The 24,323-nt window shown below is 42.9% G+C and overlaps 2 protein-coding genes across 4 annotated transcripts in view; one reads left to right on the forward strand and one right to left on the reverse strand.

Annotated features, from left to right (window-relative positions):
* Positions 1-341: 341 nt before the first annotated feature.
* Positions 342-7,417, forward strand: XPA (XPA, DNA damage recognition and repair factor). Its single transcript, XM_086629707.1, has 6 exons — positions 342-507; positions 869-994; positions 3,074-3,179; positions 4,795-4,960; positions 5,617-5,734; positions 7,182-7,417. The coding sequence occupies exons 1-6, from the start codon at positions 342-344 to the stop codon at positions 7,328-7,330; spliced, it is 831 nt and encodes a 276-aa protein (XP_086485833.1). The 3' UTR covers positions 7,331-7,417.
* A 1,179-nt stretch (positions 7,418-8,596) lies between these two features.
* NCBP1 (nuclear cap binding protein subunit 1) overlaps positions 8,597-24,323 on the reverse strand; it is a 33,260-nt gene continuing 17,533 nt past the window's right edge. For all 3 annotated transcript variants that reach the window (XM_086629595.1, XM_086629597.1, XM_086629596.1), the window contains exons 14-23: positions 22,988-23,062; positions 21,813-21,916; positions 20,845-20,967; positions 19,519-19,621; positions 18,454-18,547; positions 15,827-15,930; positions 15,037-15,151; positions 12,456-12,599; positions 11,925-12,038; positions 8,597-11,014 (exon numbers count right to left, since the gene is read on the reverse strand). In XM_086629595.1, the coding sequence (XP_086485721.1) occupies positions 10,901-11,014; positions 11,925-12,038; positions 12,456-12,599; positions 15,037-15,151; positions 15,827-15,930; positions 18,454-18,547; positions 19,519-19,621; positions 20,845-20,967; positions 21,813-21,916; positions 22,988-23,062 (1,090 nt within the window). In that variant the 3' untranslated portion in view covers positions 8,597-10,900. The remainder of the gene's footprint in view (positions 11,015-11,924; positions 12,039-12,455; positions 12,600-15,036; positions 15,152-15,826; positions 15,931-18,453; positions 18,548-19,518; positions 19,622-20,844; positions 20,968-21,812; positions 21,917-22,987; positions 23,063-24,323) is intronic.

The raw sequence follows: 24,323 nt of genomic DNA on the forward strand, positions 1-24,323 counted from the left end.
GCCCCCCGGCCGTGCCCCTCGGGCCGGCTGGCGCCCCCCGCCCCCAGCGGCTCGGCGCCACGCGGGCCCCAGCCCCCACCCTTCCAGGCCCCGCGCGCCCCCTCCCCCTCCTCCGGGCTTCCCGGCACCCCCCGCGCGGCTGCGGGGCGGGGCCCGCCGTGGCGGTGCGGGGAGGCGAGGCGGCGGCTGCGCGCCTGCGCGGGGGGCCTCGCCCCTTTCGCCCCCTCCCCCGCCTCTCTCTGTGCGCAGGCGCAGTGCGGCGGCGGCTCGGCGAGGGGAAGGGCGAGTCGCCGCTGCTGGAGCGGGGGGGATTCGCGGGGCTCCGCGGCTCCGCCGCCGCCATGGCGGGCGCAGCCCCGGCCCCGGCCCCGATGGAAGAGACTTCGGTCGCGGCGGGCGAGCGGCCGCCCCTCTCGGCGGCGGCGCTGGCGAAGATCGAGCGGAACCGGCAGCGGGCGCTGGCACTGCGGCAGGCGCGGCTGGCGGCTCGGCCCTACCCTGCCGCAGGTCTGATGGCGGCGGCGGCGGACGCGCCCGGCCTCGCCGGGCGGCTCCCCGCGCCCTTTTTCTTTTCGGGGGGACGGGAGGGGATTGGGGGGAGGGGGGGGCGCCACGCCGCCGTTTGGCGCGAGGCGGCGGGGAGGGGGAGCGGGAGCGGGAAGACGGCGGGGGGGGGGGGGGGGGGGGGGAAGCCGCCGCGGCGCGCGAGGGCCCCCCTCCCCCCACGTGGGGGGAGGGGGGCCCTCGCGCTCTCGCGCGCGCGCGCACCGCGGCCCCCCGCCTGGCGCCGCGGGGGCGCGCGCGCGCGCCCTCTGTCGGCGGCGGCTCCCGCCGCGGCGCTAACGCGGCGTCTCGTTTGTCTCTGCAGGCGGCGTGCGGGCGCGGGCGCGGGCCCCCGCCAAGGTCGTCGATACCGGAGGGGGCTTCTTCCTGGAGGAGGAGGAGGAGGAGGAGGAAGATCCCGGCGCCGCCGAGAAAATCGTGCATCCCCCCGGTAAAAAAAACCCAAAGACTAAAAAACCTCCCCCCCCAAAATCCTCGAGGGAGCCGTGCAGGAAAGAGGCGGCTGGGGCGCCGGGAGGAGGCGGCGCCGGTTGCGTGGAGCTGGTGGGGGAGGGCAGGAAGGCGCGGGGGCGACAGTGAGTCGGTTTCGGGCTGAGCGAGCAGGGCGGGCTGGGCGCCTTTTTTTTTTTTTTTTTTCCCGGGCTTTTTTTTCTCTCCTTTCTTCCTCCCGCCCTTCCCCCCTCCCCTTTTTTTTTTTTTCCCTTCCTCTCAACGCGTCTTTCTGGATGTGCTCAGTTTCTGGCGCGTCCGATTCCTTCAGCATTAAAGCGGCTAGCAAATACGCGGCGATTAAAAATGAAGAATTTTAAGCCGCGGAAGTGGGACACGGTCAGTGCCCTTGGGTATAGCATTTTTTTTTCCTTTCTCCGATTGATGTTATTTCCACCATTTCTTTCGGGAATTTGAATTTTAAGACCAAGTAAGTGTAAATCTGCGCGGTTCTGGGATTTCTGAGGGTTGATACCGTTTATGCCAAGATGAGAGCGCTGCTGCAGTGCCAGCTTTTATCGTTATAAAACGTACTGACGCCAAGTTGCTGATCGTTTGGTGGAGGATTTCGACATATTGTCTTGCGATATTCTCTCTCTAAAAAGCAAGTGGAGAAGTAAGGATCCCAAAATAGATCCACTTTCTTCTCTGGGATTGCCTTTGTCTTGCTTTGTTCTGCTGTGAATCGGCTGCAGGGCTCTTGGTGCAGTGTATCTCTTTGTTAGAAATCAGCACCAGATTTCGTTAAGAGTGTAAACAACTAGCAGCCCTACCTCTTTTGAGGGGCTAATGTTTAACAATAAATTAAGTAGATGTGGGATGCCTTTGCACCGGGGGTATTTTTGCTGTGTAATCCATAATGTCATTGTCTAAATAAAACGTCTTTATGCTCGGGAGTACTGCCTTAAATGATGAAATGTGATGTAAGAGCATGACTACGTGAAGTACTGAGCATCCCACTGTCGCTAGTAGGACTGAATTGGCATAAAATGTCGTCTTTGCTAGATCGAACCTGCTATAAATGCAAACGCAATTAAAAATGTATGGTGCTGCATGTCAAGCATTAATCTTCTGTTTCAGGTATCGTTAATATTCTGCAGCATTACCTCACTTTGGGCTCGTGAAACTGTATAAAGATGTTAATTTTCTGCTAGAATTACAATGTTTAAGGAATGTTCCTTACAGCTGTGGTTACCTGCATCAGTGTTTCTGGGTGTCCCATGGAACATAAAGCAGATGGCGATGACGCTGGAGGTGATCTACCCGGCGAGGATGAGGCTAGAAGCGATGACTGGCACTGGCATGAGTCTGGGCTTGGAGCAGTGCTGAGAGGGCTTGGGGAGAGGATTGTAGTGGAGCTCCATCCCCATTCCACTCCTAGCAGCTCTCTGGCCATCCACCACCATTTCTGCCAGCCGGAATGGACAAGAACCTTGCCAACCGCCCCAGGCCTCCGTTGAGCTCGTGTAGGGAGAGGCAGGTGTGGCTGAGCTAGGAAAAAAACAGGAGCAGAGCTGAGAGGACTATGATGCCAGTGCAGCTTCTGTACGGTTTCCTGCTCTAGCCACCCTCTTCGGACTGCATCCCCTTGTCTGCTTCCTCCGGTTCCTGCCTGCACGTCCTCTGTAAATCAGGACGTATTTTGGAGGGCCAGAACGGAGGAAGCTGGAGGAGGGGATATGAAGCACTTAATGGGGAAACGTGGAGAATTTTTACTATTTTTTTTTAACAATGGTTAAGTCGAAACAAATGTGTGCATTTGAATGTTGAAATCCAATACTTAATACAGTGAACCTTCCAGCAAGAACAGAAATAAACCAGCGGAGATTGGATTGCATGATAACGCGTTTCAATTTGTACTGTATCTTTCTGGAAAACTTCAATAGAGAAGCGAAACTAGTCTGTAACAAATGCTATGAGAACTATAAATTTTAGTAAAATTGCCTGTAATACCAATTCCAGATGCTTTTTTTTTTTTTTTAACGTGGTAGTTCCTTATATATATATTTCTTTCCATTAGCACCTGTACTAGAATTTGATTATCTCATCTGTGGAGACTGTGGCAAAGAGTTCATGGATTCCTACCTTATGCAGCACTTTGATTGGGCAACATGTGATAATTGCAGGTATTACAAATAATCAGGAGAGGGAAGCTTTATTTTATATAAAGTTTGCTGGCTCTCTTTTAATTAATTACAATCATTCTATTCAATTAAAAGCTGTCGGCAAAGAGACATTTTTCAGTAACTTAATACTTACTGAAAAAGTAAATGGAAGTTGGTAACCTCTATTTTCTGTTACGGAAGTGAAGAGCAGCAGCATTGTCTCGTTAGCCTGTCCTAGAGTAGGGGACAGCAGTAGATTTTTTACATAACATTATGGAAGCATGATGTCTTGAGAGCAGTTGATGTGCTTGTCAGCGAGGAAGCTGATGCAGACTAGAGCTATTGGAAAAACTGACAACACAGAGTATCCGCTTTCTGGTGGAGAGCGGAGATTGGGAGAGTATTTGCTGTCCTAGTGGCACTTTGGTCAGCACGGCTGGGCTGGGAGGGTGGCAGCCGAAGGGCAGAAACCCCGCGGGAGGGTTACTGGTTGACCTGCAGGATAAGCAGGAGTGCCCTTGACCAAAAGGCAGGCTCCACGCTCTTATCAGTAGCACAGAAAACGCTCCAAAAGCCATCAAGATAAACCAGGGCAATGAAACCAGCTCTGAATCAGCCAGCCGCCCACGAGTGCAAGAATGAGCGGGTGAATGGCGGGGGGGGGGGGGGGGGGGGCGATTGCAGCTCCGAGTTTGTTCGGAGCGCTTCCCTGCTCGCTACAGGGAGTGGCCAGGGGCGTGCGCGTGCTGTAGGCAGTTCACAGTCGTTAAGAGACAAAAGTGCCGTCTTGGAGGTAAAATGGGTGGAAAAAAGATGTTAAGCAGAGGACTCGGAGCTCGAGGAGTGGTTTTCCTTCTCTTTTAGCTGACCGTTAGAGATTCCTTGGCGCATTAGCTTTTACTGTGAACTTTGAGTTCTAGTAAAGCTGCATTTAAAGCAGCACTTCCTTGATGACCGTTGCTAGCACTTACTGTTTGGCAGCTTGCTCCGGCTGGAGCAATTCAAGTTGTACTTCAGTCAGCATTGCGTAAATGTAGTTTCTTTCATTAACTCATAAATGCTGCTGTGGTTACACAGGTTTTTTTCATTATCTGTCTGGTAGATTTTAAAATCTTTTAAGGTCTTTATTTTACAATTTCTCTGCCTACTGTCTTGCATTTAGAAACAAGTGCTCTTTCTGTGTTGCTAATGTGTTTCTGGGATCTAGAAGCATATGGAGTGTGTATAGTCTCAGGTGATCTGACCTGTCTCGCATTACGCATTCTTTCTTGACCATGTGTCAGGCTTGTACTTTTGTCGTCTCGAATTGCGTCTGGGTTAGGTGAATACCTAAAATTACTCATACTCCTTTTAAGTTTCAGTTACTCCCTCTTGTAAGGAAGTAGAAGAAAAGCCCTTCTAGAAAAACAGGCTCCTCAGCCTGTGTTTCCTCAAACGGGATAATTTTTGAACTTAATTTCAGTAAACCTATCCTGGAGTTTAGCTAGGTTGTTGGAAGCCAAAGTTACTTGCATACATTAAAAACTGAGAGGATGAGAGCTGCCTGTATTTCAGGAATGCTAGAAGTAATGAGGCTTAGATGTTAATAACGTGGTTTTCAGTTGTAACTTTCTCATCGTTATTTTACATCTTCCAGAGATGCTGAAGATAAACATAAGCTTATAACAAGGACAGAAGCAAAAGAAGAGTATCTTCTTAAAGACTGTGACTTAGACAAGCGGGAACCAGTGCTCAGATTCATTGTGAAGAAAAACCCTCACAATTCACGATGGGGTGACATGAAACTTTATTTAAAACTACAGGTATAGAAACTGTTAGCATTATTTCAGACCTCTTTTTACTTTCGTACAACTTCGGTAGCTAAAATGCGTTGCTTCAGTTTTGATTTCTGAACGATTTTGTTAAAGCCAGGTACATTGTGCATAGCTTGTGTAAATTTTCCGTATAGTAATAATAGCGAGCCATGGTCCAAATTCATGAAAATGTCTGTGTTTGAGAGCATTTCAAAGATGTTCATGGTCCAGAACCTCAGTGATTCTGCACAATTGCAGGTCATGAAGTGCGTGGCCTTTTAGTGCTACTCTGAAATGTGTGGGGCAGCTGCTGCTGTGTAGCTGTGGCCTCGTGTTTCCAGCTCTGCCCTCAGAGGCAGCAGGAAAGGCAAGTAGATTTTCCAGGGCTCTTGCCGCTTCTTGTTTGCTGCTTTTATAGAAACATTGCTGCTTTAGTTGAATATGCACCAAATTAGAGCTGAGTTTGACTTTCCTGAGTAAGTTACATCTAGATGCTAAAAATCAGTGTTGCCTCTTGCTGTGGAAGGAATGCTGTGTTTGCGGGTCAAGAGCAGAGACAGATGGGAGGCAGAGGCAAGATTGTGTAGGGAAAAAAATAAATTCGTAAGTTAGTTTATTTTTATCATTTCAGGGCAATAAGAAACACATTTATGTCCATCCCGTAGGTAATCAAGCGTTCTCTTGAAGTTTGGGGTAGTGAAGAATCACTGCAAGAAGCAAAGAAGCTCCGCTGTGACAGCAGAGAGAAGATGAAACAGAAGAAGTTAGATAAGAAAGTTAAAGGTAAAGGGTTAAACTTACATACTGGAGTACCCGAAGCAAAGTACAGTTCTGTTTGAATTTGTTTCTTCATCCGATGGAAGTATTTAGAAAATCCTCAGTGCGGCAAAATGGAGGTTTTCAAGAGCTGTGTGGGTAAGCCCAGAGCAGTCTGGTCTGACCTCATAGCCGACTATTTTTGGGCAGAGGGTTGGACTGGAGATCTGAGGTCCCTTCCAACCTGAATTACCCTGTTGTCCTTTGGACGTGATATAAGTGACAGAAATCAGTTACAATGGTTCATGATGGTGTTTTTTAAATGAATTTTTTTTTATGACCCAGAATGTGCCATGGATTTTTCCTGGCTTGAGGAGAACATGGATTTTTGTGGCAGTGGGTTACAATTCTATGACACGTATGCCTTCAGGTGGAGTAATGGTAAACGAAGGCAGAAAATGCCTTTTCCCACTGCTCACAGTATTCGCAGCTGCTGTTTTACTGCTCATTATCCTTATTTTTTTCCTGATTACTTAGTATTTAGGAGACTATTCAGTGGTTAGAACTTCTGAAAAATATTTCCAGCACAGACATGCTAGTAATTTTAAAAAAGACGGCATGTTTCTGTCTTTGCAAGAACTGTGGCTTAACCAAGATGTCTGTGCTGCCCGTAGCATCCATGCTTCACTTTGGGTCGGCATGCAGAGAGGCAGGAAGCTCAAGCTGGCTGTCCTGGTATTGTCTCGAGGAGGCAAAACGTGAGAATGAGCAAATCACCCCTGTCTGGACCACTGATGTTCAGTGCACAGAAGGACTGGCAGCAGACTGTAGTCGAGATGCCAGAGTTCGTGCAAGTGCAGGCCTTAACACGATGAGGTTTGCAGCCTGACTGGCTTGGCTTGAAACGCGACTGCATTTTGCCGTATTCTTGCCACCCACTTGCAACATCCGGATAATATCTTGGGCTCAGCTGCCAGCCTGTGCTCTCTTGCAGACTGGCTGACTTCACCGCGGCTGCTGCAGAGGCAACTCACGTTATTGGGCATAAAGCTCGGAGAATGCCAAGTCATTTGGGAGGCGTACTGTGACCTGAATGAAAAGTACGCTTGCTTGGTCGTGTAAAACAATGAGGTGTTTTACAAAAAACTTCTCCTCTGCATTCCACCTGCCCCTTTTGGATACCTTTGAATGGCTTTCTGTAAAAAGGCAGCAGGCAACACGTCCATGGTCCAGATGGAAAAATCTTCTCCTGTGAGATTTCATGTCGGTGTAGTTCTTATGCAAACGAGGTGAAGATGATTGCAAGGCAAGTCAAAGCTTGTTCTTGCAAGAGCAGCTTTTACCCACAATTCAGGGAAGACAGGCAACAAGCAGATTATCATCTGTAGTCCTCAGAAGGGTGGTTAGCTTGAGTTTTATTAACCATTATTTGAGATTTATTAAAATCCTAAAATTTTCTTGTGTTTCTCTTCAGAACTCCGCCGTGCCATGAGGAGTAGTTTGTGGAAGAAAGCAGGTAGTATCCATGAACATGAGTATGGACCAGAAGAAAACATTGATGAGGATACATATAAAAAGACATGTATTGTATGTGGCCATGAATTAACTTATGAGAAGATGTAGTGTTAATCTGTTGTGTTTTTTGTTTAGTTTGGTTTTTTTTTTTTGTTTTAAAAATTAATTATCTTTTTAATGGAATTTTGTATTAAAATCAAATAAATGATACTTATGAACAAGCTGTTGCCAAGTTCTGTGGAGTGATGTTTATTGGTTCTAAGAAGCTCTGTGCAGAACAATAAGCTTTCGCTTTTAAACTAGATTTGGGTAGAACAGAACACAAAACAGTTCAGAAGATAAGTACTCCAAAAGATAAGTTGGTATCATGCTACTTAATCTGCTGATGAAATTAAGGTGAGCTTTCCCCTACTTGTCTGCTTCCCTTAGAGGAGGGAGGCTCCATATTTTGTCCTAAGCATTGTCTGGTTTCCAGTTACTGTTACTGGTCACAGGTGAGCAGAGGGCAACTAGCTGATGAAGCACCTCATCTGGTGCTTAGAGACACTGTAATGAGGCAGGTTCTTCTTGGATTTGGAGACTACTCCATTAATGGAGAAATTAATTCTCTCCCAAAAGGAAAGGCACATGCTCCTGCACAAGTTCTAACGCATCTCTACGCTGTTTCATAGGGGAGAGTCCTTAAGCGTATCCTCTACTGCTTTTTTCCCAAGTTTTTGACCAGAGACTAGTGTGACTCTTAGGACTTCACCCTTCTCAATCACAAATTTCTGACAAATACCTGTCCTTGGGTAGGGGGTGTGTGGGAAGAGTAGCATTCCAAGGTGGATCTAAGTGCACTCAAATGATGTTTGATTTACATTCAAGTTAGTTAGAATTTCTCAAATTTCAGTCTTTGGTTCTTACTGCTGTTGTGGAATGCTCGTGGAAATGGCTTAAGTGAAAGAACATGCTCCAGGCAGCAGCTCTGCATTTGTTCACCACTGTAAATAGGGCAGATCTTGGTGAAGTCTCTGGAGACTTCTTAGGGGAGCCTGGGCCACCATGGCTGCGCAGAACAGAAGTATTACAGCAGAAGAGAAGGTGCCTGGGAGGGCAGATGATGGTTCCACTAACAGGCCTTCACTTCTTTGACACTCTCCCCTGTCTGCAGCCCTCAGCGACCTGCTTTCCACCCAAGCACAGAGGACTCAGCCTCGCAAGCCCTAGGAGAGTGGTAGATGGAGTTGGCTGGAGGGCAGGAGGCAGGTCCTGACTGCTCCACGCCAGAGGGCATTTAACAACACTGTAACCCTGCCGAACCATGTTTGGCTCAGGCAGCCCCCAAAACAGGTAAGACAAACACTCCCAACAGCAAACCTGTTTCACCTTCATTTATTTTTGTCTTTAATTGTGCATTTTTTTTCCAACCACAGCACATTTCTACAGAATCTTTTCACTACCCACCACCTCATGCTTCAGCAGTTCCACATTTCTCCAGATAGCTGCCGGAATCACTATGCAAGCTACAGATCCAACCAGTTTCCCAGGCAAGCCAGGTGTATGCCACTGGACCTACAAAGAGGGGAAGGTGCCCAACAGACTCAAGAAATGTAATTGAAGCCCATGCTCACCATGGAAGTCAAATCGAATTGGAAAGACAATGATATTTGGTTTTAAATCACAGGATTACGCTCAGGCATTTGCAGCTGGATCCCCAGCACCCGTACTTGTCAAGGCTCAGAGGAAGTTACAGGTTTGCAAGTTTTAACTGCGTTATCAGTTTTACAGAAGTCACATTTATAGTCAGACCCCCACCGTTAGTTAAAATCAGAAGTCTGATACTGATCTGAGCCAGTGAAAAAACTATTAAACTCAAATTAAAACCTCTATAGTATTATTAAATGTTTCTTTTAAAAAAAATGAACACAAAACAACTATTTGATTACTCAAGAACATTAACAGAGAAAGATTTGAAGCAGAAGTCTGTGCATGACTGACAAAACCCTTGCATAAAGCAAATTTACAACAACAGTATACCCTGAAAGAATGGAGGGATCAGTCAAATTAGAAAGGGTAAGCAGAGAAAGCAGAAGTAACAGATCTAAGTCTATGAGGATATATCAGATTGCTACAGGCCACACAAACTTAGGTCAACACTCAAAAGTAGAAAGTTCCATTTTTCACCCTCCTCACTTGATCAGGAGGTCAACTGGTCACCATACAGATGAAATGCATTACTAGGTCTAACACTTGGAAAAAAAAAAATTGTACAGAACAACATGACTCAAAGCTCATCACTTTCTAAGCTCAAACTAGAAATTCTTTGAACATTCATCTGCAAAACGAAGAGACCATAAACAGCTTGGAAATATACTGATGGACCTGAGCACCCAAGGCAGTGTCTTTGCCGTTCATCACTGCTTATTAACAGAACACTCTGGTTTGGCGTTTACGTACGCATTGTTACTTGCATAACTCAAAACTAAGGCTACTCTTTTTTCAGGTTGTGTTTTCCCAGTCTAAGTCTCCTGTGAGATATCACTTAATTTAGCATTAAAATGCTTTCTGAAGACATAGGAGCCACATGCTGTTCTCACATTTTAAAGCAAGGCAAGGGTAGCAGATGCAGCCACCACAAAGCAGTCATCACTAAGCCAGATGAGGCGAGGGCACTTGGTTCATCCACAGCCACTACCAGAAAGATTTCTGGCATCACTGCAGGCCTGCAGGTCCAGCCCAGCACAAGCCTGGTAGCCCAACTAGTTACTGAAATAAAGCAACAAGCTGAAGACTGCCCTGCCCTCTCCCCTGGCATCTGGGGTTGGAGTTCCCAACACGCCTAGGTAAGGCTTGCAGAACAGAAGCTGAAAGTTTGTTCCACCAACTCTTGCTGACTGTCTCTATTTAGCAGTGAAGACTGCTGCCAGGAGCAGTTCATGATTCTTCAACCATACTGCAAAAAGGATTGCATTTTTCAGAAGCTGTCCATGAAGTTCCTCTGCTGATTGTTTATAGCTACTGTAATAAGACACTAGACAATACATTTAAAAACTTATTTCAATTGTATTACAGCCATGTTCTTTCAAACTGTGAAAACCTAGCTGGCTTGGTAATAAACAAGTCCGTGTGCTCTACACTACTTTGAAAGCTTAACTCAAGTGCTTCACATGCCCAAAGTTAAGACACTTCTATGCCATACTAGAGAGCTTACCACACTGCTCACTGAGAAGGTGCATCCCCTTTCACACTCACAAAACACTATGAACTGTTTCTCATTTCTGCAATTCCTTTGATTTAAGGGCTAGGCAGAGCTAAGAAATTCTATTGTTTGGTGGGGTTTTTTTGGTTGTTTGTTTTTTTTTTTTTTTTTTTTTTATTTTTATTTTTATATAAACAACAGGGGAGAGGGGAGAAACAAAAACACTACCATAAAGGCAAGAGTCAAAACCAAGTTAAAACACAATAAAAAGAATTCATACTTTTTTTACTTTGTGTCTATCCCCTATCAGTCATAACTTGTAAGGCTTATGATGCTTACACAGTTTGCTGTTGGTTAGAGTACTGTACTGTTTTATATAGGAGTACATGAAAGCCAGTTTTAGTCAAAAATTTCTTCCATCCCCATGTCAAGTTTTCTTATTAAAAAAGAAAAAAATTATGAAGTCCTGCAGACAAGACTTCGCCCATGAATAATCCTCAGGCCTGCAGAGCACAGAACTGCTGAAACACAGCCAGTATGTGGTGGTCCAGTTCAGCTGTAAACAGGAGGTTCTCTAGGGTCACCATGTACTGCTGGATTATCTGGTGATGCTGGCAGATAAAAAAAACAAAACACAAACCATTATTGTTTGCCTTTATCTTTATAAAAGAACAGGCAGAGAAGTCAAGACATGTAAGAATCACAGGTCAAACGTTTTCACCAAAACTGTTAATCACATCCCACTTCCACAACACAACGCAGTAGCCACTGACAGGAAAAGCAAAATGCAGAACAACCACTGATTGCAAGAAGAAAGCATGTGCTGAAATCCTGTCTCGAGGAACACTGTGCTCCCTGTAGTTCTTCCCTCCCGGACCCTGAGCCGTGTGTAGGACACCACGCAACTCCAGAGGTATCCTAGGAGAATCATGATATTTCCTTTCCTCTGCCACCACCTCTAGCACCATGGAAGGGTTGAGCCAGGTGAGAGTTATACCACCACTCCCATTCTTCAACATATGTTCTGCTCTCACAGGCATAATTTTCTATTACTATCACTTTCATCCAGCTACCTGTGCTTGTTACCTGATTTAATACAGAGCCAAGAATTTGAGAATGATTTTTTACTAGATACTTACACATCTTATTAAAAGGAATTCTGCAATATTTTAAGCAGCCAATTTAAAGGACATCTATTTCAGTATTCTTCTTTGCTCACAACTTTGCCCTTACTATAAACACAGTTAAGAGGAGCTTATGAAATTCATAATCACATCTTGGTATCTTTTTGCAGTATGCTTACAGTGTAGACATTAACCACGCACCAGACACTCCACCAGCCTGTGGCAGAGATGTGGCCAGAACCAGAGTTACCACCAGGCCCCGCACCAGCCTTCAAAGAAGACGTGCTGCTGCCACCTACTGCCACTCTCATGGAGTGCTCAGTTCTCCAGCCACAAAACCTGCCTAACCAGCATGTCCCTTGCCCACAGCCTTCCAAAACTGAGAAATGAAACTTACCTGCAGGAAGATCTGCTGCAACCTCTCTATGCAGCTCTTGTACCAAGGTGTAAATACATCAATTCCACTGGTTTCACAGCGCACTAAGTGCTCAGTTAGCAACATAATGAAACGCTGCAGGAAAGGTAAAAAAAAAATAAAAATCTACTCAGTCTCATCAAATGAAAGCAAGATCCTAACCTCCACTAAGGGGATGTGGAGGACAAGCTTTTAACATCAATGTGAGAATAATTATTTTGCTTGACAAACACTAGATTTAGTAAACAAATAAAATCTAGTTACCTTCTAGTTGTTCATTAAACTGTATGCTAGCAGAACTACTGCTCCTGAGCATTGGAAACCGAACAGATCCTGCTCAGAAGCAGTCTTTGCAGGGGGACGATATAGATTGACTCTAACCCACAGTAAACCCACCAACCCCTTCCCATATTCTTATTCCAAGAAGATGCCTGAGGTATAAGTGACACTGAAAGATTATGAATCCAGTAACTTCAAAACCTAAAAGTGAGAAGAGACTTTGCCCATCATTACCTGGAATATAACAAGGAAGAGATTCTTTTGCTCACTCTGGGCTGACTCCACTTTCTCCTGCAAGCGCTCTATCTGCTCTTCTAGCGGTCCATCTTCCCGATCACTGCTGCGGTCATCATCATCATCATCATCATCACTGTCTCGCTGTAAGTGACAACACAAGACTAACTAGCAACCTGGCTACCTATTAATGCCCTCCAGTTCCCCATGTGTAAAGGTCTGCAGAGCAACCGAAGAGCAGCAACTCAAGATGTTCTGTAGCTTGGTAAGTACTGTGTTATGAAGAATATTTACTTTGAATATAATTAAGGAAGGAAATTTGTAAGGAAAAATGCCAGTATGGGAAAGCCTTGAAAAAAGAAATAAAACCAAGGTTTCAGAAAAACCAGAGCCAAGCTTAAAGATTTACTAGTCCTTTATTTAATGGAAACACAATAAAAGGTAATATGAACAGCTTTTTAAAAAAAAATCTAGCATAGATTTTTAAAACTGTGTCTGCTGCAACAAGGCAGGTAATTCATGCAATGAACAGTTCCGAAATCTCAGGCCTCCAAGAAATAAAACACTTTTGTGCAGGAGCTCAGATGAATCCAGCTGATTAGAACAAAAGGAAGACTAGAGACTGCAGCCCATGGTGTTAAAATGGGACTCCCTATATTCATGATCAAAAGGGATGCTCTCGGACAAGAAAGGGTCAACATGGAAACCGAACTACTAACTAGGAACATCGCACGTTCTCATTGCCTCGAAAATAAAACAACAACAACAAAACCCAGAAATTACCCGTTAAGTACCAGACTTGGGAGCTCAGGTAATGAAGTCTTACACAAGACTAGAAGGGATACAGGAGGAAAGGCAGAATCCGATGGGTTCATTCAAATACAGATACAAAATACAAATAAATACAGGCACATTCAAATACAGATATTCCTTCAGTCTCATAGGATTGTTTCTGTGTGAAAATACCCATAAACTAGCAGCTGAAAACTTAAAAAGATTTGTAAAAGGAGCATGTGCAACTTGTGACAAATACGGGGCCACATGTTAACTGACCTACTGCACAGCAAATGAAACTCAACATCAGAACATAGTTACAGCTCTAAATCAGCATAAAAAATAAAAATGACCCACCAGAGCAAGTGAGAATTTAATTTTATCCTCTATACAGGAACTTGCTTTTTCCTCATCTACAGAGGTTTCCTGAACTCAAAACACTAAAGGACCAGTAGGACCCAAGAGAAAGGATGTAAGCCTTGGACTCATTCTGTAGTAAGGCAATCCACTTCATGCTGGGGACATCAAAACTTGACAGCCCACTTCCTCTAAAAGGAATGGTCATGCAGCAGAGCAACAGCCTGCAGAACTACGCACTGTTGCACACAAATGTTTCTTCCTGGCACAATACTCATCTAAAGTACTTAGTAATAAAGAGCTGCAGCAAGAGACAAGTATAGAAATGAAAACACTGGTATATTTGCTTAGAGATGCCAGAGAAGATCTTTGCCTCACAGTAAGATCAATGACTGCATCTAGGCCTTCAATATCACGGGCATTTATTAACTGCTGATCAGTGCAGGTCGAGGATGCAAGCAACTAGGATGGCTGTTGCTGAGAGTGAAGGAAACAAGATGAAGGGGCTGGGATGACCTGACATGGGCAAACCATGAGGTAGTAGTGATCTCTCAACAGAAACTTCTGGAAAAGTGACTGACTTGTGCAGGTTTCTTCAAAAACTTCAGCAGCCTCTGTGCCATGTGTCAAATTCTGACATTAACTTCATCCAAAGTTTTGGAGCTAAGGGATTTATGCAGGTAATCATACTCTCAGATTACATACAAACATGGAAATTCTCTCTTGCTCTTTGCAACTCTCAACATGTCTATAAACTGACTTCATTCTATCACAACTAAGTATTGCGTTTGGCCAAGCTTCCTTGAGCCCCATCTTTTGCAGCTGCCACAGAAGACATCCACGTTTTACTGTTCCGCTTAAGACAACAGAATACAACAGCAGTTGCTTTCTCATCCGTTTGCTGTATATAGTAACCCAGATCATGCAAAGGTATTCAGAAAAATAAGCTGGGAGAAGGAAGTGACAGATGCCAGTGTCAGAATCCAGCAGCATCCATCAGAAGAACAGTAACAGCCAACTTTTCAACGGCAAATAGCTGTTTCCGTGCACTTCTGCATGGAAGCCACAAGAGTAATTTAACAGAGCTTACCGTAAATAATTTGTAACTGTTCTTATTGTTATCTAATAAGGTAATTGGAACCTAGATTAGAAGGCAAGTGGAAGACGTGCTCATACTGGAAGAGAAACTTGAAAGAAAGCTTGAACAGAGCAAATACATAGGAATCCTCTGAAATATTTTACTGAATTCTTAGGTTATAGTTACCATTAGAAAAGTGGACCCAGAACATGCATCCAGTTTTTCATGTCTCAGTGCTACATATGACCACATGTCCACAGACATGCTTCCTGAGAAACATATTTATTCAGTCCTTCCCAAAACCAACTGTGCATCAATCTGACAGCGTTCAGGTTTGCATGACTTAGCTTAAAATAATTAAAAATTACTCACTCTTTTGTGCTGCCTGGCCAATCTTGCCTTAGTTTCCTCCAGCTCTTTCTGAATCTTCAGAACATGCTTATTCATCTTACGAATGGTGGAATGTAAGATCTCCCAGATATAAAACCTAGGAAAGACACAAAACTCAAAACACTACATTACACACTACTCCAAAATAGAAAACTAAACGTAGTTTCTTACAGAAAAATGTATCTGGGGGAATTTAAAAAACTTGGTATCACCTAAGATATCTACTAGAGCGAGCAAACACTTGGCACACAGGAAAGTAGATCTTTAATGTAAGAAAGCTTAACAAGAATTTATTTCCTGTTTTTTGCAGTACACTTCCAAACCAGTGTTATATTTCATACGCATACCGCAAGACTACAGTCATCAAATTGACTTCTCAGACCAAACATTTCTCACCTTCTCAACAAGCAACGTATCAATGGCGGTACAAGTTACATAACTCAACCAAAGGCCAGGACGACACTAAGCTAGCAGGTAAGTAACACACAGCAACAGATTTTGTCTAGAAATAGTTCCAGTGCTGTTCTGGTTTAGCAGGCTTAGAGACTATTTGCAAAACAACATGCTAGCAACCTTCTTGCACTGTCATGTAACGATTCATACCCCAACACAGACACAAAAATGCTGAAGTATGTATGTAGTTTGTAGAAGGAGCAAAAGCTTAATGGTACCTTTTTCTTCTACTACTCAGTTTTCATAGATTAAACTATATACTGGCCGCTTAAAATAGGAATTCAGAGACAAGTAACAATCTGAGACAAATTCTTCTTACCTAGTAAAATCATGTGCAAGCTCTGAAGAGAAGATCCAGTTTGCGACTGCAGCACAGTCAACAATTTGTGTCCGAATCATCTTGTCCACAAGCACGGCAATCATCTGTATTTTGTGAAAGACATGACAGTCATTCAAAATAAGGGTTGCACACACAATCTGTGTAAAGTGTTCCAGCCTCAGATAAAACCAAAGATAGCTTGATGCAACTTTTTCGTTAGTGATATTGCTGGGCAATTTCAAATACTTAGTGAAGCTGTGTAGTCTAGCCTAAAACTGCTCAAATTAGGGGATCTATATGAATCACATAAAGCATTCTGATTTTGTTTAACAACCTTTTCTACTTCTTGTGATGGATCTCTCTTCATTAATAAACATACTTCTATACAAAAGCAAAAATACAACCATCATAGTTGGAAGTGAGGCATTAGAGACACTAGTCCTAATATTTGACATCAAAGTACTCAAACCAGAGCATATATAAATATACCTGTCAGATCACCATAAGGAAGGAGCTACTGTTAGCCTATTCTCCTTGAACAGAACAGTCTTCAAATGTGACCAAGTTCTTCTCCACATGACCTATACATTTTAGGACAGAGCCAGTGCTGCATAGTCAATGGAAGTGCTAACTGCTACAGACACTGCTATCATTCTGGGGGGAGTTGCAAGCAATCCAGCAGGCAACTGCAGAGAGGAGTTACTGACTAAAGCAGTTGCAAGCTGTTCAGAAAAAAGGCTTATCTTAGTTACTCATGTGCTTGAATGCCACAGTATCTAAGAACCACAGCCTGCACTGTATTTATCCTTCCAACCACCCATTGTCAAATAAGGAAGTGTAACAAAGCTCCTTTTAAGGAAGGAAAATTAAAATAACTGAATGAATCATACAGAAGACTCAGCACTCAACTTTCAAGTCCCAGGATAGCATCCTATGGTCTATTTGTCTTTCTGTATTGCCAGGAAGAGTTTCTTGTTACTTAGCCCGATCTTCCAAGAAACACAGACCTAGGCTTTGGGGAAAATATTTCATCTCAATATTTAAGTTTCTCTTTATGATGTCAGCACCGCAACCTTACTTATAGGCTAGGAACTACTGACTCCTATTGCTAAATCACTATCTGCAGCACAGATCACTCATTAGCACTATATGCCTTGTCAATATTGCTGATAGTCCAAACCAAATCAAAGGACATTCCTATAGACATGTGAGTAGGGTGAGTGGCATGAAAACAGACTATGGACAAGCATCCTGCTGTCCAGGCACCATTTCTTCTGTGTGCCAGGGAGGCCATGAACTCAGAAAATAAAGTGCTTGACCAGAAGCAAAAGACTGAACTGCAATAAATGCAAGAGAGGGAAATGTAAGTTCCATGATCAAGTAGAACAGCAGACCTTCCCAACTTTTGCATTGATATTTTTTTAAAACAATCTTGATTTATTAATAAAAAATCTAACATGACTGTTTAGTCTGGATTTGAAAGCTCCATCTCAGCTTGGTTATGCTGCAATATGAAGGAACAAAGCGGAAGAGGATATGGATATCAGATTGCAGTAACGTAATTTCTCCTGATCTAGTTAAATGACACTAAAAAGTAGGTCAGGCTGTAATAGTCACATTTTCAAGGTCAGTAATTTGGGTAGGAAGCTTAACATATTAAAAAAATCCTGCTTCTTTGATATTTTCACTGTACTTAGAGGAGGGGTGACATCTTGCACAGGTATCTTCTAGGTGCTCAGTTTTTCCCCTAGGGAATGGATCACAGGTCCAGCAGCAGATGCAAGGATTGCCCTTTGTTCTCAGTGGCATCGCTTCTGAAAGTCTGGCCTGTGCAGCTCTGAGGTACAGTCCACTTCAAAGTACAAAGTGCAACACAAACACACCAGTAAGGAATACACAAAACAATTAATGCAGGCAAATTCAGCTTGAGTTCCTTATTGATTTCTATTTATAGAAGAATGACAGCTGAGGGAGAAAACAACTGCTGTGAAGAAACCGAACAGCTTAAACAACTGAGGCATTTTTCATAGGTCTTTTAGGGTGTTATTTCCTCTGGCTCAAGAGCAAACATAATCATGGCACTGTCAAACTGATATGTTCCAAACAGCCACTGACTGCAGCTCTGCTTATTCTGCCCATGCACAACAGTGACTCCAACACGAGCTTTGTGTAACAACTGTATGGCTTTCACTAGGAACTGAAAAAAAAAAAAGCCCTAAAAATCCCCAGGTTTCCACATTTCTAAGAATGTGGCCGCTTCTGATACGAGATCTACATTTTATTTCAGTTTACACATCTACACTGTTTACCAATTTTGATCAGAGACATGATTTTAGCAAACGTTACTCTCTTGTACGACAAACAGCATAGTACGAATCTGAGTCAGAACGACAGCCTTTGCCCGCCCACAATGACCTCTGAGGAAGAAGTGACCTCACTGATGATGGTACATATTTTATGTCAGCCTTCATTTAGGCACTAATAACAACAGTAAATACAGTATGAACTTTCTTTCAATAAGATGACAATAGACAAGTTATTTTTAAAGGATATAATTATCTTTTTTTTTATTAAATATGACCTCTTTGAGTTGAAACTCAAAGATTCAAGACATTGCTACCTCTTACCTGTGGATGATTCTTCCAAACCTCGTATACAACTCTCAGAACATGGAGTTTCCCCTCATCGCTTTCAGCAAGCGTTTTGAAGACTTCATGAAACCTTGTAATAGATGTAAGTAGTCAGATGAGGGGTTGGGATCAGGCCAAAACAACAGCAGATACAAAGCAAGTGGTTTAGATTGGCCAAAAGAAAATTTTGTGGAACAACTACACCCTGGGAAACGTAACCATCCTGAGCTAACAGGCTACAAAGACATGACAGCTCCTAAAAGCAACTGAAATCTTAGTGGTGAACCTACTCCCTGAAGCTAGGTTACGTTTTTCCTACTTTTAAAAGCAGGAGGCACTGTCATGCTTCATGTGCTTATCCATACACAGCTGGAGCAAAATTTGCTGCTGCCTTTTAAGCCTTAGACCTTCTTCTTGATATGTTTCCATGACTTCAGACACTTATCCAATATGCCTTTTTTTTTTAAAGAAATGCTGCCAAGAGCCTCTATTTTAGTAGAGTTATGCTGACTGCTACACAGCATTCACAACCCAGCTTATTGTAATATAACTATAAAGTGTTGAGAAGCTCTTTTTGATCTCATGGCTGCCACTGCTGGTGTGCAGCAGTGAAAACACCATGGTTCTAAGTATTTGTATCACCCTGCCTCTTTCTTATTTTTTTTATACAGATATAACTGTTCTAGAGTCATATTCATAGTACAAGGTATTGCAGTGGAAGCTACTCAGGCATTCTGAAATTCTCAGTCAAGAGAAACCCTTGCTCCTCACCATAATTAGCAAATGAGTAGTTCTAAAATGAAGTAATGCTCCAAACGCGTCTCATTTGTTTGATTCACATCACATGGCTGTAATCTACAAATTTCTGTTAATTCCATTCACATATATAAACTAGCATTTAAACTACTATTCCTTCGCATTTCATTAGCTCTCCTAATCATCTTGCATTTTGGAGCATCTAAAACATTGCTGAAACTTGCAGTCCAGTTCTTTTATCAAGCATTTCACTGTCAGAATTAAACAGTTCTGTAAACCCCAAAATAATGCACATATTACACTTACTTTGCCAGGGCACTGAAGGAGTGGCTGAAAGACTTTGCAGCTAGATGGAGCAGAGTCTGAACAAAGACTTCTATTTTCAGAGGGTTGAAGGAAAATCCTTCATCTGCAAGTTATTTAAAGTTGAAAGTATAAGTACTTCAAGTAGAGCATGTAAGCTACTCATAAAACTGTAGAGACAACTCACGGTTTTAAGTCATTTCACAAAAAAAAAGTTTAATCAACAGTAAAGACTTTCCAAAATGTGCAGATCTTCAGGCTCCCATTTTGCCACCGAAAAAATGGGCAGAAAGAATTCCAGGTCAGTGAAGAAGCTATCAGAGACACAGCCACCCTACCAGCATTTAACAGCACTGGTAGATGACAGCAGCAGAGAAAGACAGCAAAGGAAACTGCACTGTTATGCATCAAAGTGAAGGCCTGCCAGACCATAAAGAGGGGAGAGTGGATGAGGAGCTGAGAAGGCAAGGATGATCCGGGTATAGCAGTTGGCTATTTATGACAGAAGAGAAGGATCCAGCAGGCGTGCATAGCAAATATGGGTACTAGGGGTGAATAGTGCCAAGTCCTCTCCTGTCGCTGCAGCCACCTGCGGCTGAAGGCAGGCATAAGGGAGAACACCTAGCAGCAGCTGATGCCCAAAGCAAATCAGGAAACATGACAGTGCATTCCAGGGCAAAAAAAAAAACGGATCGTTGCTGCTCTCTGCTTGCGTAACAGCACACTTGCAAATATTACAGAAATATTGAAGCCATCCCCGTTGCAAAGATCACTTCTTAATTCTCTGTCTCGCACTCCGTCTCACTCTCTAGAACACAAAGGCTTTAGGAATCAGTGCTGTCTGTGGCTGCAAAGCTAAAAATGACGTGAGTGGAGTCTCATTGCGAGTTTGTACCTATAGAAGACAACAGACAGCATGCTGGGTATCTTATCCATTGTGGGACTTCACCAAGGGGAGGGCAGCTCTCAGACAGGGAACAAGCACTGAATCTCGGGGTGAGGATAAACAGCATGAACTGCATTCCGTTGCTGAAGGCAAAGGAAACGTTAAATTCTTACATGCTACCTCTGTCAATCATCACAAGAAAACACACCTCAAGCACCAGGTAACCTCTGTTAAGAAAAAAAAAGGCCTGCCTCTGCATGTAAGATTTCTAAAAAAAACTAACAATGGTGTGTTATTTCCGTTTACTGATAAACTGAAACCAACTATTAGAAGGAAAAGTGTAGAGTTCTGTTAACCACCGCACTCATAGCTCCAAAGGATGGCAAAATCAGCCTACACAAAAGAAATTGCAGCCTACCAAAGCCAAACAACATATATCTTACCATCATCATCATCCTGGTTCGGATTAGGCACATCTTTTAAAATGCTGAAGATTTCATCATTACTGGCCTTATTTTTAATTGCAATTGTTAAACAGAGTGCCACAGTATATCCAGGGAGAGACCCTAAACAAAAGCAAAGAGGTCAAAAATACGTAGAAGGCAAGTGAGTATTTTTAACATCAGTTTGCCTCTCAGAGAAACAATAGGCTTCCCAGCTACACCTAAAACTAGCCATTTCCAATACTATTGTCCACATCACTATTACATAAAACTGCTCAACACATTTCCTGGTCTTCACATTAAATTCAAAACTTTCAGTAGAACCTTTAGAGCTGAGGTCAGGTAACCACTCTCCTGTTTAAAGCTCTGCTTCAGCTTCCGCCAGTTTCCTGAAAATACAATATCTCCTTGGTTTTTCTTACTGTATCCTTGATGATGACACTTTCACGCTTAGGATCGTCTTTTTACTGAGTAATAAAAGGAATAATAAGATATCTCTCTACCACAGCCTTCACATCATCTGCTGCCTCTGTATGCTTCATTAAACCAAGTTTACCGGTAAAATCTTCTACTGTTTCATAAAGTTCACAAAATAAACCCACATTATCACTTCATATGCTGACTTTTGCATAGTATTGTGCCCAAACAGGAGAAATAGAAGAATTTTGCAATTTTAGGCTTCCGGCAAACAATGCCGCACAACACCACAACCACCTCAGCACGAGTAACTTCGTGTATCTGGATTTTCTTTTCCTCATAAAGTAACAAAGAGGATTATATTACGGATATCCAGTCTTAACATATATTAATTGCTCACATGAAGCATATTTACCCATATGAAAATCATGCATATTTATTTCAGCATTATTCTTCTTTATGAAGATAATCAATATTACAGTCAATCTGGCGTGTTCTCTTGCTCTGAAACACTGTCTTCAACTTGACCCCTCAGTAACTTTAATACTTACTATTACTTTCATCTCCATATTTGTAAACGCACACTGGATTAGCAGGACTGAGGACGGAAAAACTTGCAGGAACAATGTCTATTATTCGCTGATGGTAGGAGAGTCTGGAAATAACAAGTTTCACAGCAGTAGAATTAAAACGGGAATAATAACAGGGCTAATTCTGAAGTGACTGCTTTACAATGGTTTTCCTGTATTTAACTTCCATAGAACAAAAATCATGATGTTTATACAGCAGAATGGTAGTAGTTTCTGCTGGGTAGTTAAGAGCTAAGTAAACCAAACTTACTAGTGGATGCTTTCTATTCGAACTCCTTGATGACAAGAGTTTCATCCTCACACAAATAATTTAGCTTGTGCAAAGATTCAGACTCTGCCTCGTAGAATGTTTTATGCAAAAGCCTAAGACGTGCTGCAGAAAACTAGTTAAGATGCTGGTGTTCAAAGCAGAAAAAAAAACTAAACTTGATGTCTTCATTTCACTTTCCAGCTTATTTCACTCCCACAACGGCTTAATTTTGCTACCAGAGTTTTCAGTGAAATAGAAGAGTGCCACAGAAAAATTGCATTAATTTTGCAGCACAATACTTTCACACTTCCTGTACTGAATTCACCCAAAACCGGACGAATGTTCTCATGTAGGATGCTGAATAACATAAGCTTTCTCAACACTTTGCTCTTTCTCTCTCCTATATCCCTCTATCTCAACAATTTTAAGTCCATCTCTGATTGTGTACTTTTATTGTTGGGTTTGGGTTTTTTGTTTGTTTGGAGGGGTTTTTGTTTGTTTGTTTGAAGGTCAATGAACATCAGAGGCACCTAGAAGAATCAAGATAAGATTCTAATGATCAGTTCCCTCTATTTCTGTGAATGCTGAATACTCTCCAGGAATACTGCCTAAACTCTGTTTCTTTCTGTGCCTATGTGAAGCTTGTTTTTTTGTAACTACAGGAGCGCATGCCTAGGATATACAGCTCACTACTATCTGCTCCACCTGTTTCTCCCTCTCTCTAGTATCCCAAGTGTCCTACAGCAAGTAAATCAGATTAAAATCATACAAACAACAGACTGAACTGAAACTGAATTGTAAGAATAGACATGCCTAAGACATGACAGTACCCAGGAGCAAAGATCAAACTTTGCCTTGAATGCAACTATCAAAAGGTATTACTTACCGCATACACTTTTCCAAAACCTCTCTCACAAATTTGGGTTTGGGCTTTTCAAGGTCCTGAGTAAGACAATCTGACCTATCGAAGGATAGAAAGCGATAGCTTTTAGCAAAAGAATTTGTGCTTTAATCTCTTTTTGGCTTGCTCTAATAAGTACAGAACAATCATGGTCTAAGGACAACTGGAATGCTTGACAGTTTTACAGTGTAAGCAATTTTAAGACAATGAGGTAAGTTTATCACCATTTCCTTCTTGGCCATTAGCATTCTTGGAATATCATCTCTGTGTGATTGTGATATATTTTCAAGTAGCTTCCCTTCCCCCACCAGATTAAAAATAATTTGTGCTTACGGTTAGCTGGCTTTCCCTTTCCTTAGGAAACGAACCTTGTGTGATTTCATAGTCTGTTCCTCCCTCAAGATTTTTTGAACTTTTGACTGATTTCAAACACATTTCAGATAAAGAAAAGTCTCAAATACAGTCACTTGCAAGATTTGTGAAAAATAGCAGCTTATTAGAGAAACCCACAGTGGTACTGCTGTCAACAAACATCCAAGCAAAGAAAAATCAGCTCTTTGAAAACTGCTGTCTGATCAGTCAACACAATGTATACTAGGATAGCCAGCAAGCACTTAACTCCACATAAGGACAACACAAGAAACTTAAGTAAAGACACAAAAACATATCACAAGAAGGGCTGCACCCCTCTCCACAAGGACACTTGGGCAGATCAGCCATGAAAAGCATGTAAGGTAGCAGGCTGTGGAAGTTACAGTAGGGAGGACTTAACTCTGAGGTGATCTCTTGCTACATGAGTGCCTAGAATGGAAAGCTCAGAGGAACCTGTGGTTGGACATTGATGGAGTTCAGGGAGCTCCTGCTAGGGATACAAGTTCAACATTTGGCGTAGTAAGAATGTATGGCGGGGCCAGCTCTGCAGAACTTCAGCACTAGGATTTGGCAGGAGGGAAACAGATCACAAGGTCTCAAGGATTAAGGTTATAATGAAATGTTGAGGGTAGGACAGAGAGAAACATTACAGAACAAATACAGGATACAAAGAGCCAGGGCAAGCCATTAAAAGTAAATTGGGAACTCATTTTGGAAAATTTGCTAGCGTCTGATTGAGGGTGTAGGACAAATTGAAGAAGTCACGTTTCTACTTCCCTGTTTAGGGAACGCTTACACTGGCTTGAGATTTATCACAGAGTTCACCATGGAGGACACAGGGACTAAAGAGATTATCAACATAATCTACCACTGAATGGTGATGAACAGATTAAGAAAGATCTCTGAAGAGCTGCAGGAAAGCAATTAACAGGGCCATTATGCTGTGACT

This window comes from Tauraco erythrolophus, chromosome Z (genome assembly GCF_009769465.1).
Source record: "Tauraco erythrolophus isolate bTauEry1 chromosome Z, bTauEry1.pri, whole genome shotgun sequence".
NCBI lineage: Eukaryota > Metazoa > Chordata > Aves > Musophagiformes > Musophagidae > Tauraco > Tauraco erythrolophus.

Bases quoted from the DNA above. Each gene is read 5' to 3' on its own strand.
- XPA (XM_086629707.1), top strand. From the start codon at position 342: ATGGCGGGCGCAGCCCCGGCCCCGGCCCCGATGGAAGAGACTTCGGTC. The intron at 3,180-4,794 runs GTATTACAAATA...TACATCTTCCAG, and splicing joins GCAACATGTGATAATTGCAG to AGATGCTGAAGATAAACATA. The intron at 4,961-5,616 runs GTATAGAAACTG...TCCATCCCGTAG, and splicing joins AACTTTATTTAAAACTACAG to GTAATCAAGCGTTCTCTTGA.